The sequence below is a fragment of the Meriones unguiculatus genome, chromosome 4 (genome assembly GCF_030254825.1).
Source record: "Meriones unguiculatus strain TT.TT164.6M chromosome 4, Bangor_MerUng_6.1, whole genome shotgun sequence".
Lineage (NCBI taxonomy): Eukaryota > Metazoa > Chordata > Mammalia > Rodentia > Muridae > Meriones > Meriones unguiculatus.
The window spans coordinates 113294610-113312899 of NC_083352.1; the positions used below are offsets into that span (position 1 = coordinate 113294610).

The window sequence follows — 18290 nt, forward strand, 5'->3', positions numbered from 1 at the left end:
GGAAGAGGTTGGCCTTGGGAAAAGCTGAGGAAAAAGCATTTTGAGGTGGCAGGAACAGCCCGTGCAAGGGCCCTGCGGTACAGAGGAGTGCTTGCTCGGGACACACAGGCCCAGCGGAGTGAGCTGTGACATTCAGACTTTATTTTAAATGGCCTGGGAAGCACAGGAAGCCGTCAGAGAGGAGCCGTCTGTGTTAGGCTTGATGGTGAGAAGTGGGGACCCAGGCTGAGGGCCATCAGTGGTCCCTGGGGGAGTGGAGAGCGGCCACAGGGCAGAATCAGAATGATGGTTTGGGTTGGTGCAGTACAGAGAGATTTGGGGTGTGGGGCCAGGAGGACCTGAGTGCCTCCAGGGTCCAGAATAAGGAAGAGCTGTTGATTCTCAAACCGGGGTGCCCATGCTGGCTAGGGAACCTGCAGTATTGATGGAGACAAATATGACATCTGTGGGTAGAAGCCACTGGTGCTTCTTAGCATCTCCTCCTGTTCAGGAGGGTCCCTCTCCAAAGAAGGACCGCAGGGCTGAGTGTGGTGACCAGGCGGCCTGGGACAGGGTGTTAGGGAAGGTTAAGGAAAATTGAGCCCGACTGTTCTCCAGTTCCCTGCACTTGTCCCTCGTCTCAGCTGTGTGAGGCTGTAGTCCGCTGAGGCTGAATTTGGGGGCCATGATGCTTCCCAGGTATTTTAAAGCTGTGGGGCTGGACACTCTTACAAGGGGGAACTCATTTTTCACTCACTGGTGTGGTCCCCTGTCCCCAGGGGCTGTCACATACCTGTCTGATGAATATTTTTGGACACCCCACTGCTCCCCTCTGACATTCCTAGGAGCACTAGAAGGTGCTGGCTGAGCTTCCCGTGGTTCTGCACTGCCGAGTGATTGGCAGAGAGAAGTCATAGCTGCAGCAGAGGCCTTCTGGGAATTCCCTGAGGGTGGTGGGTCATCTCCACCCTGGCAGGTGGCACAGTGCCTCCTGAGTCAAGAGCTATTGCTCCAGCCTTCCAAGCCTCCTCTGCAGCAGAGCCTAGCACGTTGCTAGAGTCTCACAAACCAGTGTTTTACATTCCTACTCTTCAACAGGATTGCAAAACATACATGGGCCCAGTAGCAGGGGCCCCAGACTAAGAGCTGCATGTTGTGAAAGATGTGGCCCCCTAAACATACGGGGCCCCACTGGAGACAGCCCTCCATTCCAGCCCAGACTCGAATCCTTAAGCCAAGCATGCCTGTGGGGCCAGGGGGTAGGGGAGGCTGAGGCCATATGCTGGAGACCGTGAGCAGGGACATGAGATGTGTTTGGCCAGGTGGGTGCCAGATGTGTCTGGAAAGTGTGTTGCTGACAGCTCTTTTTGTTGCCTCATGGCTGGGACCCCAGCAGGAGTCTCATAGCCAGAGAGGTGGGGATCTGAGCGAATAGCCTAGAGACGTCCCGGAGAAATCTGTACCTGGTGGCCACTGCCTGACGGTTGGCCCTGGAGACCCATGCCATCCGCAGGCTTCGGAAGACCAGCCGCTAAGTTGGAGGCTTCCGAGAACAGGGAAGCTGACCGAGGTTGTAATGATAGCTCAGAGTCTAATCATTTGAACGTGGCTCGTGATGCTTTACTTACTTACAGTGAAATGGAATTCCTGGCTTAGCGTTCTAGGCGATCGAAGTTTCTGTTTCTCACATAACAGAAAGTTCAAAGTAGGGGAGAATCCAAGTCTGGTCGTGTAGTGATGTTATAAAAATCCCAGAATCCTACTATCCACTGCCCCTCTGTCCCTACCATGTCTTTGACCTTCTTGTCTCTTGGTTTCAGTGGGGCTGCCACAGCTCCAATCATCAAATCTCCTTTCAAAGTAGGGATAAAGGACAGATCATCTTTCTATCTCTTATTTTCCAAAGAACAAAATCCTTTGGAAAACTCACCCTGCCGCAGGCTTTGCTCCGTGTCTCTTCGGCCCCTGGCTGGGTGTTGTACTGGATTCTAAACCAGACACAGGAAGGAGGAGAGGATAAATGGGGTTTTGTCGATGGTGGTAGCTCAATGATTCTCAAACCAGCAGATCAAACGCTTTCTGTTTTGAGGGGAGGTTTACCTGGAAGCCAGTCACAGATACCCTATCTACACAGCCATCAGCGAAATGGCCTGATTAGAAGCAAAAGGGAAAACAAAGGCAGAGTGGCTGATAACTAAGCACAGTGAACACGCTGCGGCCCAGCGCCTGGGCGGGATTTGTACAGGTGCCTTCATTGTGGGGAGGGGCACCTCATAGCAGCCAGGGCAGGTGGGTGTTTGGCCAACATGGCCATAAACATTTTCTAGCAGCTGGGGAGACTTTATTCCGTGGGTACTGTGCACGCTGAGAAAGCGCAAAGAGCTGAGATCCCTGCACCTGTGTAAAGACCAAGGCGTAGCTGCAGCGCATACAAGCCCAGCACTGCAGAGGTGAAATCAGGAGGACACCTGAGCCGTGCCGGCCATCTTAGTCTAGCCAAATTTTTGAGCTCCAGGCTCCTTAAGAGGCCACCTCTCAAAAAAAAAAAAAAAAAGAAAAGAAAAAAAGCCAGTGTCCGCCTCTGGTCTCTGCGCTCACAAACATACATGCACCTATGCCACATACCCATAAAACAGTGGCATTTTTATAAAATGGTGAACAAATTTCCCAAGTGAAACAGATTTTGGTCCTCCTTTGGTTTATTCCAGTGTAGGGTAAAAACCATTCAAAAGTGATCTTGTTTGTGGGCAACAGGCCGCTTCTCGGCTCTGGAAGCTGCCAGCAGCTTTCTCGTCTGCAGCAGTGTCTGACAGAATTTAGGAAATAATCCCAAACTTAGGCCTCCTGGTGCACGCTTGTGATCCTAGCACTCTGGAGGCTGAAGCAGGGGGATGTGGAGCTTAAAAATAGGGAGTTTGAAGCCAGTATGGGCTAAATGATATTCAGTCCCCCAAAATAAAAAGTGCCCTCTCCACAAAGTTGTGTTGGAAATGGGTATGTGTCATAAATAGCCCAGTAGCCCTTCAATCCCCCCTCATAAACCTGTACCCCCTTACAGCCCTCCACCTCCCAGCTCTCCCCCACCCCAGCACTCCAGTCAGTCATATGGCAGTTCAGATGTCTTCACATAGTCCCTGGGTGCCCCCTCAGGCAAGGAAAGACAGACCTCCTGTGAATACTGGCTTACAGCAATGCTGACTTGGAGGGGTTCTTTGAACTAGAGACATCTACCCCAAAGATAACCTTAGCTCCTGTCCCCCGCACCACCCTGCTGTGGCACTCAGTGCAGCCAGCAAAACAGGCCCAGCCTTTGCCACAGGCAGGGTGTTCCCTGGTTGATCTTGGGATCCCTGGCTTTTCCCGGGGTTGAGCTGGAGCAGGGGTTGAAGAGCTGTCCCAGTGACCATAGTGTCACATTCAAAGGCAACGGCTCCAATCAGAATGCCTCGTCCAGCGTGGCACGGGAGGGTAGATGGGCGAGCCACTCTTTCCCTCTGTTGCCTCTGATGGAAACCGGAACAGCCATACCAGCCTGCTCCTCAAGGAGCTGTGGGAACTAAGTCAATCCCTGGGCTTGAAAAGCTGGCGTGCAGTGATCACTGGGGCAGCTATGCCTGCTCATACCCAAGAATCCTTTCTTAGTTTTTGGAGCAAGGTTGGCTGTGCCTCTAGGGAAGGTGTCTAGGGAAGCCATTGGTCTCCCTGGGACAGGTGAGCGCAGCTCAGTGGGACAACAAGGAAGGCATCATCAGGCTTAGGGCTCTGCTCTCCCATGTCCACTCCCGGCCCCATCCTGTCTCCTCTTCCAGGCCCCATCAGCACCAGCCCAGGAAAGAAGCCGAGCTCAGGACCTGGAGCCTGTCTGGAAAACCCAGGGTGGCCCTGGGTGGGCAGCTGTCACTGAGCACAGGCAGATGGTTAGGAAAGGAGGTCTCAGAATCTCCCAGTGTCTGAGCCACATGCCTTTGGGGTCACAGTCCAGACCTCAAGATGCTGCCCAGGGAATGCCAGTGTTCTACGCTCTTGGGAACCACAAAAGCAGGACGGAAGGCTTGCTCGGGTGTGCCGCCTTCAGCCAAGTCCCAACGGGGCTCTTAAAGGTGGCATGTATCCTGAAAGAGCCTATGTCCAGGCCTGTCATTCCAGTAATAAAGTCCAGGGTCGTCGCACTGCAGCCCTGTCCTGTCTGCCTCACCCCCACCGCTGCGGCCACCCCATCTACCTCCAAGCCTCCCAAGCTTGTTGCCTGGCCCTTCCCTTCCCCTACTCCCCATACAGTGGCCACTTTTTCTCTCTTCTTAGATACTGTAAAGCTTTCTCCAACCCCAGGGCCTTGGCACTTGCTCTTCTTACTTACCTGCTTTTCCTCCATAACTTAACATCTGGCTCCTTCGTTCTCAGCTCTAGGGTGACAGACACCATTTCCTCTGCACTTACTTGGTTTTATGGTTTTTTTTTGTTTGTTTCCTCTCCCCTTACTAAAAAGTAAGCCAGGTCAAGGTCTTGTTAGAGCTTGGCCCAACCCTGCAGGAGCCCAGGAAGGAGGCCTGGGGAGGGGGGCTGAAAGGAATGCAGCCTTTGCCCTTGCTGGAAGGTGACCGCTCAGGGCCTGTTCCCACGGTGGCTGGTCACTCTTGGGCCACCTGGGAAGTGAAAGTTCACCTTTGAGACAGGTGGAGTGAGAGTCAGGACTGAGGCCTCTCTCTCCTCCCCTCCCCTCGCCCTCCCAGCATCTAAGCCCATCCCAGCACTGGCTGGGCATCCGGTGGACCCAGGATGCTTTTCTGCTGTGGCAGTACCCTGCTCTATGTGTGAGGGGCTCTTGCCTGCAAACCCAGCATACAGGAGGCCTGAGAGGTCAGGGCCCTGTCTGAAAAACAAGAAAAGGAGAATATTTAAGTCCTTCCAGGCTGCCTACCCAGGCCCTGGGTTTGGCTCTTGGAAGCTTTGCCTTTTTTTCCCCCACCCATGTGTTACTTTGAACCTTTTTGAAAAATCAGTTACTAGATTGTTGGGGGGGGGTCCTCCCAAGTGCTAGAATTACATGCATATTTTAAAAGTTACAGTTTTCAGTGTCTTCTGAAACTCGAGGCCTGGGGTTCAGTGTGGGCCCTGTCAGGACACCTGGCTGCCTCTTGGCCCTAGCCGAAGGCTGTGACTGAGCCCAGCTGCCTCTGTTCTGCCCTCCCTGGTTGGTGGAACCTTGGAGCAGGCCTCCTCTGGAAACAAAGCCTGGGGGAGGAGGAGAGGGAGCTGGCGCCCAGGATCAGGCCTACTCCTCCCAGTTAGAGGCCCACACAGATGTTAGCACCCTGCTGTGACACTCCAGGGACCACACAGAGTAATAAGTTTGTAGGGATAGTAAAATCTTACACCTGGCAGGTAGCACACACCTGTAATCCTAGCCCTCGGGATGTGGAGGCCGTAAGATCAGGAGTTCAAGGTCATCCTTGACTACATATTAAGCTTGAGGCTTAGCCTGGGCTACATGAGACCCCATTTCAAAATATCTATCTATCTATCTATCTATCTATAATAATTAAAGTAAAGCTGCCCTCTACTTGTTGCTTGACGCTTAGCCATCCCACAAATCTTTAGAAGCAGGAGGGGGAAACGGAGGCAGGTACTCTGTGAAAAGCTTCTGCATGGGTAGTTCTCTGAGCTTGGTCATCTTTCCATCTCTATCGCTGAGCTTCCGGGTTGCCGTTGGTCTGTTTTGAATGACCCCAGTTGGGAAGTCCAAACTGGCTATACCTAGCTGCCCACACAGGCATGCTTTCCTTGGCCGTGCTGAATCCCATGTCCCTGTGCGCTGTTCCCCACATAGTCTGGCTTCAAAAGCAGCAGAAATGAGCACTGTCCAGCCTTAAGCCGCACACTGGTCCTTCGTCAGGGTGGCCAGTTTCTCTAGGTCAGAACAGGGTGAAAAGGCACACCTTTTCCTGGGGTGTGGCTGCTGGGCAGAGTCTGCGGAAGTAACAGCTCACCCGCCCCAATGCTTGCCTCAGAAACCGGATTCATCCAGAGGGCACTGGAAGGCTCAGGGGTCTGTAGGAGGGCTGGGCTTAGGAGGAGAGGACAGGACAGGACAGGGTCTGGAAGTCTGTAGGGGGGTGGAGGGGGGGTGTCTCAGAGCAGTTGCGGGCCTCAAGGAGACCACTCACCCCTGCTGGGGCCCTAGCCTTGAGCTATCTGGGAAGCCTGAGCTCAGGAAGAGTCTCATTGGCTAGCCTAGGTCACATGGTTTCCCTTGGTAGGAGAGAGTATCCCCTAAAGAAAATATGGGGTACTGTTTTACTAAAGAAGGAAGGGGAGTGGGTGCTTCTCAGACGGGAAAAATGAGAAGTCTGTGTGGCCGTTGCCTGGGTGGGGCAGCTGGTATCTCGAAGGATGGAGTTTTTTTAAAGGCCAACACATCTGTGGCAGCTTTTCCTGTTCCCAGACCCTGTCCTGAGGCACCTCTCTATAGGGCAGAGTCAGTTCCCCTCTTCCTGCCAAATCTCAGTGTTCTTGTCTAGAAAATGAAGAAAACCTGTCATCCTCCCTTATCCCCCAGCACCCTAGATGCAGGACACTCCCGCCCCCCCCCCGCCCCCGCCCAGCCTTGTTTGAACCTGGGCTGCTCAGTTGCCTTTCTTCCAGCCCCAGGATGGGCCCAGGTTGATGCCTCACAGTCTGAGAGCGATAGCCTCAGCTCACAGGATCCACAGCCTCCTCCCAGACCTTCATTAGCCCATGAGGCACACAGGGCAGAAAGTGGGGCCCACCTATTAGCTCTCCGTCCCCTGTTTAGCTGGTTATTTGGTCGCAGGGATGTCAGGTGTCCGCCCCACCTGTGTGTCCCAGTCCCTGGGGTGACCAGAAGCACTGGACTGTTTATGTTGGCTCGGGATGGCACGCTCAGCCAGGCATCGGGCAGAAGGAGAAGAAATGGCTGGGCTATTAATCCCGGCAGTCAGAAATGCCCTAGTGCTCCTGGATGGTCTTCATGAAGAACACAACAATCCCCACAGCCAGAAGCCCCTGTGCGGGGCATAGGGCACGCACGGGGCAGGGTGAGTGTGGGGCTTAGCGATGGCGAGAGAGGCCGGGACGGTCCCCACTGAACACCAGCCCGCAATTAAGGCATGAATAACGACTCTGTTCAAGTTGGGCTTTATTGCTTTTGGCTCCGGGCCTCTTACAGAAATAACTGTAACTCCTGCCAAGGAAGCTTTTGTCCTCAGCTGAGAGGAAAGAACAAAGGACAGAGGTGGGAATGTCTACATCTGATCCCAGTTCCCCGAAACACCCAGGAAGGACAGCAGGCGTGGCTGCCCCCAGGCATGGGCCAGGGTCCGGCTGTGTGCACTCTCGGCTGGACAGCCAGCCACCCTCCTGCATGCTTCTGCCATTTGAGCTTTTGGTGCTTAATCCCATAACGGGGCCTCTGCCTTTATCAGCAGCCCTGCGTGTGGTGTGCGTGGGGGAATGGGTGCTGCGGCATGCGTGCGGAAGTCAGGTGACACCTTGTAGGCCTGGTTCTCCTGCCTTCGTGTGGGTTCCAGGATCAGAGCCCAGGCTGACCGGCTTTTGTAGTAAGTGCCTTTGCCACTGAGACATCCTGCCAGCCCTTTCGTGTACCCTTTTCTTGGCTTAGAAGTCGTCTCATGAGTATTGCCTAGGAAACCCAAGGCCCGATGGTTAGTCCCCAGCAACGTGAGAGGAGGGAGGGAAGGAAGGAGAGAGTCAGCATCAGCTGTAACCAGCTTCTCATTGCCCTTCCAATCTCAGCCCCATGTCACCTCCTCCCAGAGGCCTCCTCTGATTGACTCTCTGGCGTCACCCCCTGACAGATTCCCTCAGAGCTGTCAGTCTGAAAATTCTTCATTGGTTCATCCTCTGCTGTCCGCACCAGAATGCCAGTGTCTGGAGCCAGCCATGCCTCATAGTCCCTGTGGCTCCCAAACAGTGGCCAGCACATACATAGCAGGTGTTTAGGAAAAGATCCGGTGGTCCTAAAGATTCACTCGAAGCTCACCAGCCAAGCTTCGCAGGGGCCTCATTGATTGTGGGTATAGAATCCACTGGCTTTTTCCTGTGCCCATCTCCTATGTCTAGATCGTATCCCTCTTTGCTAAATATTTAATTTTAATCATTTGTATTTGGGGGGGGTGGTTATGTATGTGAATACAGCACCTGCAGAAGCCTAAGGCATAGGATCCCTCAGGAGCTGCCCAGCATGGGTGCTGGGAATCGAATTCAAGTCCTCTGGGAGAGTAGCATGTTCTTTATGCCCTTGAGCCATCTTCCGGCCCCTAGGTCTTTCATCTGTGCCCATGTCCCCCCTTTAGACAAAGGCCACAGCAGACAGGAGGCTTTTTCCCAAAATGACGAAATAGTGCCCAAACTTCTTGCAAGGCGGGCCTTCCTAGGGCTGCCTCCCCACGTCCCCTCCCCAGTGTGTGGTTGTCTGAGTGTCCTGTGCCTTACGAACAAGGAAGAAGCGTTTGAAACAAAAGCAATGGGAAGAAATTAGTGTTTTCTTGACCTTTGGATATAAAAATATTTCTGTCTTTCCCAGACCTAACTAGGAAGGTTCGTTGTCAGGAGAGCCTGTCATCCTAGCCACCGTCCTGTCATGGGTGGCACAGGCAAGCAAGTCACAGCCAGGTCTGTGTAGGGAATTCCAGACCGGGCAGGACCACGCAGTGAGGTCCTCCTCCTTCTTCTAAAAAAACAGAAACGAGGTCTAGGGGTGCAGCTTGGTTGGTGGAGCCCTGCCCAGCATCCATAGATCCCTGGGGTCCAACCCCAGCCCTTCGGAAACAGGGTGTGGGGGTGCATGTCTACAATCCTAGGGCTCAAACGGTCAGAAGTTCAGCTCAGTTCACTGAGCTGATGGCCTGAGGGGCCCCTAATGCTATGTGTTTTTTGAGCAGGGCTGTAGAGCCCCGTGTTCATCCGTACTGTGACCTCTACACCCTCCATGGAGAGGCAAGGCTCGTGTCCTCTGCCCTCGGACCAGCCTGGCTGCATCACACACCCATCAGGAGAATGAATGGCAGGAGTGCAGGGCCAAGGAAGGGAGCAGGCAACTCCCCTGCCGCTAGACAGTAGCTTTGGAGCCCTCTCTTGGCCCCACCCTGAGTCCACCAGACACAGGCCACTTGCAGGTTTACTCAGCAACCAGCAGATAGCCCGAGTCACGGCCCTGGAGCCTTGCCAGCCATGGCCACAAACAGGGCGGAGAGTCTCCAAAAGAAATGAGTTTGACTCAAGTCCCAAAAGGGACGGTGAAGAAGCTGACCTTAAGAAAACAGAGAACAGCTCACAGCTCAAGAGGGAGGTGGAATCTACGAGGCCTGAAAGACGGAACCCAGAAGACAGCCTTTTCCCTTCATCCTTAGCTAGAACCAGGCTTCTGATGTCACTGGGTCCACGCCACTTCTCAGAACTGGCCTCTCTCTGTGTTGGTTTTCTGTGATGGCAAGATGGTGACAGAGTCCCTCTGTTTTCGGAGAATGGGATGTCCTCTGTCGTCTGTCACTTGCAAAGTATGGTCTCCTCTCCCTGACCAGTTAGACCTAAGTGCTGCCATTCTGATTAGTGAATCACTGAGGTAGGAGGATTGAAGGACCCTGCTTGGCTCAGGTCTTGCTCTCATGGTCTAACCTTAGACTTCTGAAGCTGAGCCTAAACAATATGGACTAAAGGGGTGCTCAAATGAAAACTGGGTGGTGTTGCTGGGTGGCCTCAAAGGGACCTTCAGTTTCATGTGTCAGTTTCCCGTGTCCTCCCTTTAGGTGGAGGACCTGGCCACCCTGATGCTGCCTTCTGGCCAGGTCCTCCACCTAAAGGGAGGACACAGGAAACTGTCCTATGAGCCACAGAAGTTCCCTTAGAGGCCAGAGAGTCCTGGAGGGAGCCTGCACCCAGGAAGCAAAGAGATGCCAGCAGGGTGGAGGACTTAACATGTGCCTCCAACTAGGCAACTACCTGGCCACGGGACCGTCCTCCCACTCTGCTTTTTCCCCTTTCTGCCCGAGGCCACACCCTCTACCATTTCTTCAAGCTATCCCGGAGCCCCAAGACCTCTCTAGCCTTTGTTCCTATTGAGCAGCTCAGACCTGACACTTCCCACCCTCCTCCAGGCAGCCTTCCCTGACTACCCCCACCAGTAGTCTCTCTGGTGGCTAAACTTCAGTCCTGGGTATTGGTCTTAGCTTCTGAATGGGTGTGGGGGTTGCAAGGGCAGGGCCTGAGGTCAGGATGTCTGGGTGCACCCTGGCTTCTCCCTCATATGAGGGGAAGGCACCTATGGACAGAGCTGTGGCTCTTAGTAGAGACGCAGGGCTTGCTTCCTAGAGACCTGCTGGGAAGGTACCTCCCTGGCACTCTCCCTACACGCCCCCTCCTGGGTCCCCTTGACCCCCCTCAGCTTCCTCTTCTGGGCCTTGAAACTCGCTGCTGTTGTAAATGTGGCTGAGTTAACAAAGGCTGGGTGCCTAGGACTGCGCAGAGCCCCTGGCACGCACCAGAACACTTTAGTTACCCCTTGATATTCTTTCAGAGGGTTATGTGTTGGGGGTATCCTCCCTTCTGGACAACAGCCCTGACTAGTCCCTGGCTGAGTACAGGGTACACCTTCATCTTACGCGTTATCACCAAAATCCTCTCTGGGTGCCGTTCAGCCCATGTGTAACACACACACACACACATAGCACCCAGAGCAGGGCATTTGCGGGCTCCCAGACTCCCACTTTTTCATTAGTCAGACCTGTTTCACATGTCTACCTTGGGCCAGCCACTGGAGCCCAAGAGAGGAGGTCCTCACAGGCTCCGCCCAGGCCCATGGCCCTCGCTGCAGCAGCCACACTGAGCCAAAGTGGCCTCTGGGCACAATGGAGGGCCCTTACCAGGGGACAGGTGGGAGAGCACGCTATGCTCCGTCAGGAAAGAACCTGAGCGCCCGCTGGTGTTGGGGACACAGAAGGGGATGAAGCTGACTGAGAGAGGGCTGTGCCTTCAGGGAGGTGACTTTCTGGCAGGTGGAATAGCGAGCAGCTGAGGTGGCCGGTGCTTCAATCTCAGTGTGTAAAGGTGGAATGTGAGCAAAGGCCCGGAGAAAGGGAGGGAGGGGCTGGGAAGATGAACATCAGTGCAAAGGTCCTGGCGTGTACAGAGGCCATGGGGCCAGAGCCAAATGTCAGAGGGGGAGAGGCTGGAAAGAAGGTCACAGACCAAGGTCAGCCTGTGTGGCTGCTTGTCTCAGTTGGGGAACTTCAGGGTTTTACCCTGGGTGGGGCAGAATCCTTGAAGACTTTTCAGTAAGAACAGGCGCTGGCCTTTTGTTTAGTGGAATTCTGGCTGCTTAGTGAGAAAAAACAACATCTGGAGAGAGTGGAACCCACTAGGGGGCTGTGTTGCCGCCCTGGGAGTGTGGGGGAGGGGAACCATCCTGCCACTGAACATCTTACTTCATATCCAGGAGGCCCCAGTCTGTGGCGGGGCTCTGCTCCCAACTCACCGGAGTCTCGGTGCACCCACACTTTTCTCTACCTCTCGTGCGGTGTTCTCCCAGACTAGACCCTCCTCCACTCTGACCTTGCATCTTCTCCCACCCTGACAGCCGAATGGTCCTTCCTGCACTTCTGTACCCTTCTCGTAGGACTTGGAAACCCTCTGAGGAAAAGCCCTTCTAGGCCTTTCTAGGCATCCTGAGTGAGACCCTGAGAATCCCCCATGGCTGCAATCTGGGGGCCAGGGGTCTGCAACCACACCATGACCTGCTCATATAGAGTGTCACGTGGATCTGGATCGGGACCTAAGGTGTCTCCAGAGATATTTTGCTAGGCTCTAGGGAGCCTTTGCCAAGGCCAGTGGGAAGAGAACGTGCTGGGCAGGCTTTGAAATGAGCTGAGGGGAGAGATGGTGTGCACAGGGATAATCAGGTCGCTCGGAGACAGAACAAGATTCAGAGGCATTCTGTGCCACTGTTTTTGAGTCTTCTACCAAAAAGGGGAAATGCAGAATTTCTCGTGTCATCGTTGATATCTTCTGTGTCCAGAGAGAAGCTGGCACAGGGCCAGAAGAAGCCATCGGGGCTGGGCCAGGGCGGGGAAGGGATTCATTAAAAATCGGTCCACCGATGGTTCTGGCTGATAATTAGCCCCTCTCATGCCACAGCTCTGGGTTTCAGAACTCAGCCTCCATCCGGTGGGAGGAAGGACCCATTTACCAGCCGCAGAGCCATAGCTGGGTTTGGGGCCCAGTGGATGACCTCTGCCTCCTCCCTGTCCACACAGACCGACATACTGACCGCTGAAGGCTCTGGGAGGGTACCTGTCTGCTTGCTGCCTTTTGGGGCAGAAGACACTAAGGTTGGAAGCCTCTCAGGAACCAACTTACAAAACCTGCTTTTGGGGTTCCATCACACCAGCCAAATCCAGTCTGGGTTTGAACCTTGTCTGCCCGGAACCTGCAGTCCTGGGAAAGTGATTTTAGGATCCCAGGTGTCTTCCTTTCCTCATCCATAGAGTGGGTGTGACGTCAGGGGCAGTTCTGCTTGTCAGATGGGCTGATAGCTGTGAAGTGCTCAGAGTGGGGGCCCCCTGGGCATTACAGGCTGGGATCTCAGGAGCGTTTGCTCACAAGAATCCTGGCTGGAACGCTGCCACCGGAGGCCCTGTGAGGCAACCTGTGGGAACTCCCTCAGAACTGTCCCCCTTCCTGTAGACGCACGCAGGTGTATTTCTGGGACCGTCAGTGCACCTACACTGGTGCTTCTGCAGGGGCTCTGGACCTCTTGATAAGTGTCCTTTGGAGGATGACCCCGATTTGGAGTAGGATTTGGAGTAGTGATTGGATTTTTCTGTTTGTGTGCAGACTTCTGTTCCCTCCAGACTAGGTGGCGATGCATGTTGGCTTCTTCCGGCACCAGCTGGTGTCTTCACTCGGGGGAACAGAATGTTCCGAAGGGCCCTGGTGGGAAAAGCAGGGCAACAGTCGGCTTTCCTTAGCTCTGTGTGAGCCGCTCCACAGGAAAGGAATGGCTTCCTGCAGGTCACACTTGGAAAAGAGGTTTCCATTTCAGCAATGTGGATTTGCTTATATGTTGTGGTGGATACTGTGGCTCAGACGGTCTTCAAACTCGTGATCCTCCTGCTTCAGCCTTCTGAGTGCCGTGATGACAAACACGTGCCACCTCACCTGTCTTGTGTTGGTCTTTTAAAATGAGGCTGAAGATGAAGGGTGCAGCCCAGTTGCAAGCTTGTCTAGCACGTGAACACCCTGGGTAGAGTTTTGGGGTGAAGAGAAGCACCAGGCAGTCAGGAGGGCAAGGTTCAAATGCTCACTGCTGTCCTCTCTGGGTGCCAGTGGGGACAGTCTGTCTTCTTGGCTGTCATGGGCAGAAGAGGTGAGCCCATGTGGGGGATCGTAGAAGGGGCTGCAGAAACTCAGCAGGAGGGAAGAATGGTCACTGCCCAGAGATTGTCCACACGACAGTGTGAAAGCTCTGCTTCAACCTCTGGGTGATCTGTTTCATCTCTCACCCCCAGTTATCGGATGGGGAAACTGAGGCACAGCAGTCTTAAGGGACTAGACAAGGAACTCGAAAGTCTTAGCTGTTGCTCAAGTTCGATCAGAAAGGCCACCGCATGGGCTCTGTCTGGAGGCAGATGTGGGTTTTAACCTGGCAGGGGGCCGAGGTAGCCAGTGTCTGCCCTCTTGGGTGTCACCTTCAGCGGGCATGCCAGGCTTCCGACTGTGTCCTCAATGGCCTGGTGCCATGACTCTCTCCCCAGCTCTGTGGACACTGCCCCCGTCAGCACCTGGGTTGGAACTAGGTAGTCACAGCACAGTGGGGAAGGTGGCCATGGGCATAGGGGTCAGGAGACCTCCGCCAGCTCAGCAGGGACAAGAGGAGGGAGGGCCCCATGTGGCCCCATCGGAACTGTGGCAGCAGATGGGGAACTGAGTACTCAGATGGCTTCCAGAGGTAGAAGCAGGCCCTGGGCCATGCGAGGAGATCAAGAGGCTGGGAGTGGTGGTGCATGCCTTTGGTCTCAGCACTTGGGAGGCAGGGGCAGGTGGAGCTCTGAGTTCGAGTCCAGCCGGGTCTACAGAGTGAGTTCTAGGATAGTCAAGGCTACATCGAGAAACCCTTTCTGGAAAACAAAAAGAGGGTGAGCCTCCCCGGAGCCTCTTTAATGATGGCACCATCCAGAGAACCAGTGTAGCTAGTTCCTCCTGGCAGGGGCCACGACCCTCAGAAGTGTCTGGAGAAGCATAGGGGTGACCCAGGGTGTGCCATGTAGAGCCTACCTTCCCCCAGTGTGCAGAACTCACAGTTTCTCAGACTCTCCGCTCCTCTAGTTCCTATTTCTTTTCATCAGGCACTGCCCAAGGCACAGGGGACCAGAGCTGTGACAACACAAGCCCCTCTGCCCCTCCCGTGTGGGGGATGGGGGTGGGGCTGTGTGTGGATGGGTGAAGTAAATCAGATCCTTTCGAGGTGAGGTGGTGATTGATTGAGGGAAGTCGAACAGGTGATAAAACATCGAGCGCTTGGATGGGGGCCAGAGCGAGCCTGTCTGAGGAGGTGACATCAGTGCCTAGACTTGGCAGGGCAGACTGAGCCCATCCTACTAAGGCAAAATGCTTACAGTGATTACAAAAGGCCAGTGTCAAAAAGTCTCGGGGTAGAAATGGCCCATCCTGTCCAGAAAGAAGCCAGTGGGGGTGGGAGAGCATTTGGGGGGAAAGGGAAGAGGTAGGTGAGAGGTTGTGGTAAAAGGAGAAGGTCGGAGCAAGGGAGCTTGCAACTGAGACCAGCCAGGGCCTTGAGCAGGCGCCACCAGAAGCAGGGGCTCCTCCCCCACTTTGGGCCCTATGATTTGAGTCACTGTCACCACAGTCAGGGCCCTGCTGAGTCAGGTGATCTGCTTTTAGGAAGTTCCCTCCAGCTGGCCTGAGGGATGAAACGCCCTGGGGTACTTTTACAGCTCTAGGGCAGGTGAGGAGATGATGACGATGAATGCCACCGCAGGCAGCACAACCCCATCCCCACCTCCCTCACCCACACCTCCCTCACCCACCTTTGCTGGAGATAGTCCATCTGGGGTCAAGGTTGACTGAGGCCAATGTGGAACTGACAGTCCCTCCCCCTTGCCTTTTTATTGTGTTTACTCTGCAAGTTCAGTCTGACAGAAACCCTTTCGCCCAGCTGTGGGATGGGGGACAAGGGCCTTGCACACACGGCCCTTTAGCTTGGCCGAGGAGAAACTGGGGTTCCTCTATTTGTGTGTGAGGACAACAGTCGAAGAGGGGTGAGGAACCTATGGCCACACAGCCCAAAGCATCCCAGTGACCCAAACCATCTGCTACTGGGCCTGGAAGGGAAGGGTGGGGCTGAGGGTGAGGCTTGTCACCTTCTGTGTCCGTGTAGGCAGGTAGTCAGAGCCAGGCTCTTGTCTGTTAGGGCATCTCCACTATCCTCCAGGGGCGCCCCTGTGGACAGTTCTGCTGCCCCTGAGTCAATTGCAAACACTTCTCTAGCTTAGCCGTGCTGTGTTCACGCCATTCCAGACCGTGGGCCCACACTGGCCCTTCCTTGTGCAAGGCAGCATGCCAGCCCAGCAGGGGCAACTGTGATGTCAGCACTGACTCCCACCTTTCATCCTTCAGATCCTGAGGGGAGAGGGAAAGGAATCCCAGCCACAAGACACCACCTCAGCCTCTGCCTCCGGGAAGAAGCGGAGCAGCCAGCCACGCCAATGGCACCTCCGGGCCTGCCACTATGGCTGCTGTCCACCGCTCTCCTCTCCCTGCTGGCTGGCAGCTCAGCTTTCCTGTCTCACCCCCGTCTGAAGGGCCGCTTCCAGAGGGACCGGAGGAACATCCGGCCCAACATCATCTTGGTGCTCACGGATGACCAGGACGTGGAGCTGGGTGAGTGGCCGAGCTGACTCTGGAGGCTGGCACTGGGGTCAGGGCACCCAAGGCACCCCACACGGCCTCTCAGTTTAACAAAAACAGCAAGTGTTTGTTCTGTGAGGTCCGGAGGGTGCGGGGGGGGGGGGCGGCTGCTGGCAGAGGGAACACCATGCTGACAAAGGGTGCAACATTGATGAAAAGCAAAGTAGAGCCGCTGGGACCAGGCCCAAGAAGCATATGGCCACAGCTAGGGAACAGAGGGATATTGGATTGGGGGGATTGTTTTGAGACAAAATCTTGCCATAGCCCAGGTTGGCCTTGAACCCAGGATCCTCCTGCCACAGCTACCTGAGTATTGGAGTGACAGGCATGAGACACCACACCCAGATTGAGTGTCATTCTTAGTGAAACAGGTTGGGGGGGCTGTGGCCTCCCTTGAAATCCCACAGGAACCCTCTGCTGTGCTGATGAGATCAGGGGCAAGAGCAGGAACAGAGGGCTCCCCTGGGAGCAAGATGGAGAAGGCTCAGACTCAGTTGGCCAGAGGCCAAGCTGTATATAGGTGGGTGCACGGGCTCGGGACCTGAACCAGCAGTGAGTAAATTCAGACTTTCAGGACAATGCCTTTGCTCCCAGCTGTGTGACCCAGCTAAGAGAGAGTCACATCACAACCTTGGACCCGACTCTTCTCAAACCAGTAAAAGCAAACAAATCAGGGATCCATGGATGAGATGAAGCAGGGAGAATAAACCACGGCTGACTGTAAATCGAGACCCATCCCCACCCCCACCTCCACCCCCGGCATCTTACCAGTGGAGAAACTGAGGCACAGAGACATTAAACCATGTGTCTGGGTTGCACAGCTAATGTGTGTTGAAACAGGATTGGAACCTAGAACCAGTGGCCTTCACCCCTGTTCTGCTCAGCCGGTTCCCGGGATGGGTGGTGGGGCTGTCCAGAGAGTGTCCACGTTGATGCTTAACTGTCGCAAGCACCGTCCCTGGCAGGATCCGCAGCTGCGCATCTTTGCTCCCAAGAGTGAGTGTTCTGAAATGTAAATTTCAGAGAGCCAGTCAGCGGGGACAGGACACCCTCACGGATTCCGGGCCGTGACAGCTCCCGCCCGCAGCCCTGGATGACAGAGAACGATGCCCACCAGCCTGTCTCCTCCTTCCACACCGTATCCTAGGCAAACAAAACTGCGCCTCGGTGAGGAATGGGGTGAGATGTAGGTAGTTGGGGAACTGGCGGGCTTTTTATAAACCAGACAGACCCGGATCAATAATGCATGCACCCAAAAAGCCCGGCACATTATCTCACAGTTGGCCACCACCGGCAAGCCGAGGGTGGTCCTGAAAAATTCATCGGCTGCTATTTTGTGCTCGTCTGTGAGGCAGCTCCGGAGGGCCTTTGGCTAGAGGCCTCTCGGCAGAGCTAATCTTGAGCTTCCTTCCAGTCCCAGGTGGGGACAGCTGTCCACTCTCATCAGGACCCAGTGAGAAGAGGGGCTCATTCTGTCTCGTGGTTGCCGTTTCTGTTCACCTTGCTTTTCTGGAACGCCTGCCGTTCCCTGGTTGTCACTTGGGAGTGTTGGGTGCTGGGTTCTCAGAGCCTCTCTGTGAGGGAGCGCCTGGTTTGTCTGTCTGTAGAGCAGTGAGGCAGTCGCTGAAGGCATATGAGAATATCAGCAGGACAGCGGGATTGACTTAGCCATGACAGCACAGTCCTGTCACATGCCGTGATGTGGCCAGGGAACCTGAGGGAATGCTGGGTTCTGCCAGCACTGGCCAAGTCAATTAGAGAAAGGCCAACTTCAGGATATCTCCAGGCCTCAGCTGGTCTCTGAGAGCCCTGGGGGAGTCACTCATAGTCTGAACCAGAGCTGTTAGGTAGCCTTATAAGTAGCAAAGGTCAGCCACGTGGTACTGTCAGAGGCGCCACTGCTGTGGTGACAGGCGTCACATCAGACACAACAACTCATGAGTGAAGCAGACATAGCAGTGTGTGCCTGTCACCTCAGCACTCAGGAGGTGGGGGCAGGAGGATCACAAGTTCCAGGCCAGCCTGGGCTACATAAAGAGACTGTGTCTCAAAAACAACACGAAATCACACAGGCACAGACCCAGCCCATCGGTCTTGCCTCTTCCAATTACAAGTGACTTCCTGGAACACAACTGGAGCAGTGTGGGAAGCAGGAATTTGGGTGTGAAAATAAAAAAGTTGAAGTGTTTTGGAGCTTCTGGCGCACGTGGCTCCAGGAGTGCCCCTCCAGATGTCACCTGTCACATGTGGCTCTCGCCCCTACCTTCCTCCAAGCTGGCTCTGTCTTCAGACAGCTCATTAAGTGTGTATGAGCACTTCCGATGAAGCCCAGTGCAGCCAGCGTGGCCGTT

At 54.7% G+C, this 18290-nt stretch overlaps 1 protein-coding gene across 10 annotated transcripts in view; it reads left to right on the plus strand.

The window, feature by feature from the left end:
- Sulf2 (sulfatase 2) overlaps positions 1–18290 on the plus strand; it is a 73447-nt gene that overhangs the window by 5052 nt on the left and 50105 nt on the right. For 9 of the 10 annotated variants that reach the window (XM_021637995.2, XM_060382816.1, XM_021637987.2 and 6 more), the window contains exon 2: positions 15649–15912. In XM_021637995.2, the coding sequence (XP_021493670.1) occupies positions 15738–15912 (175 nt within the window). In that variant the 5' untranslated portion in view covers positions 15649–15737. Of the gene's footprint in view, positions 1–15275; positions 15291–15648; positions 15913–18290 lie in introns of those variants that run through there. The other variant, XM_060382813.1, reaches the window with a different exon arrangement.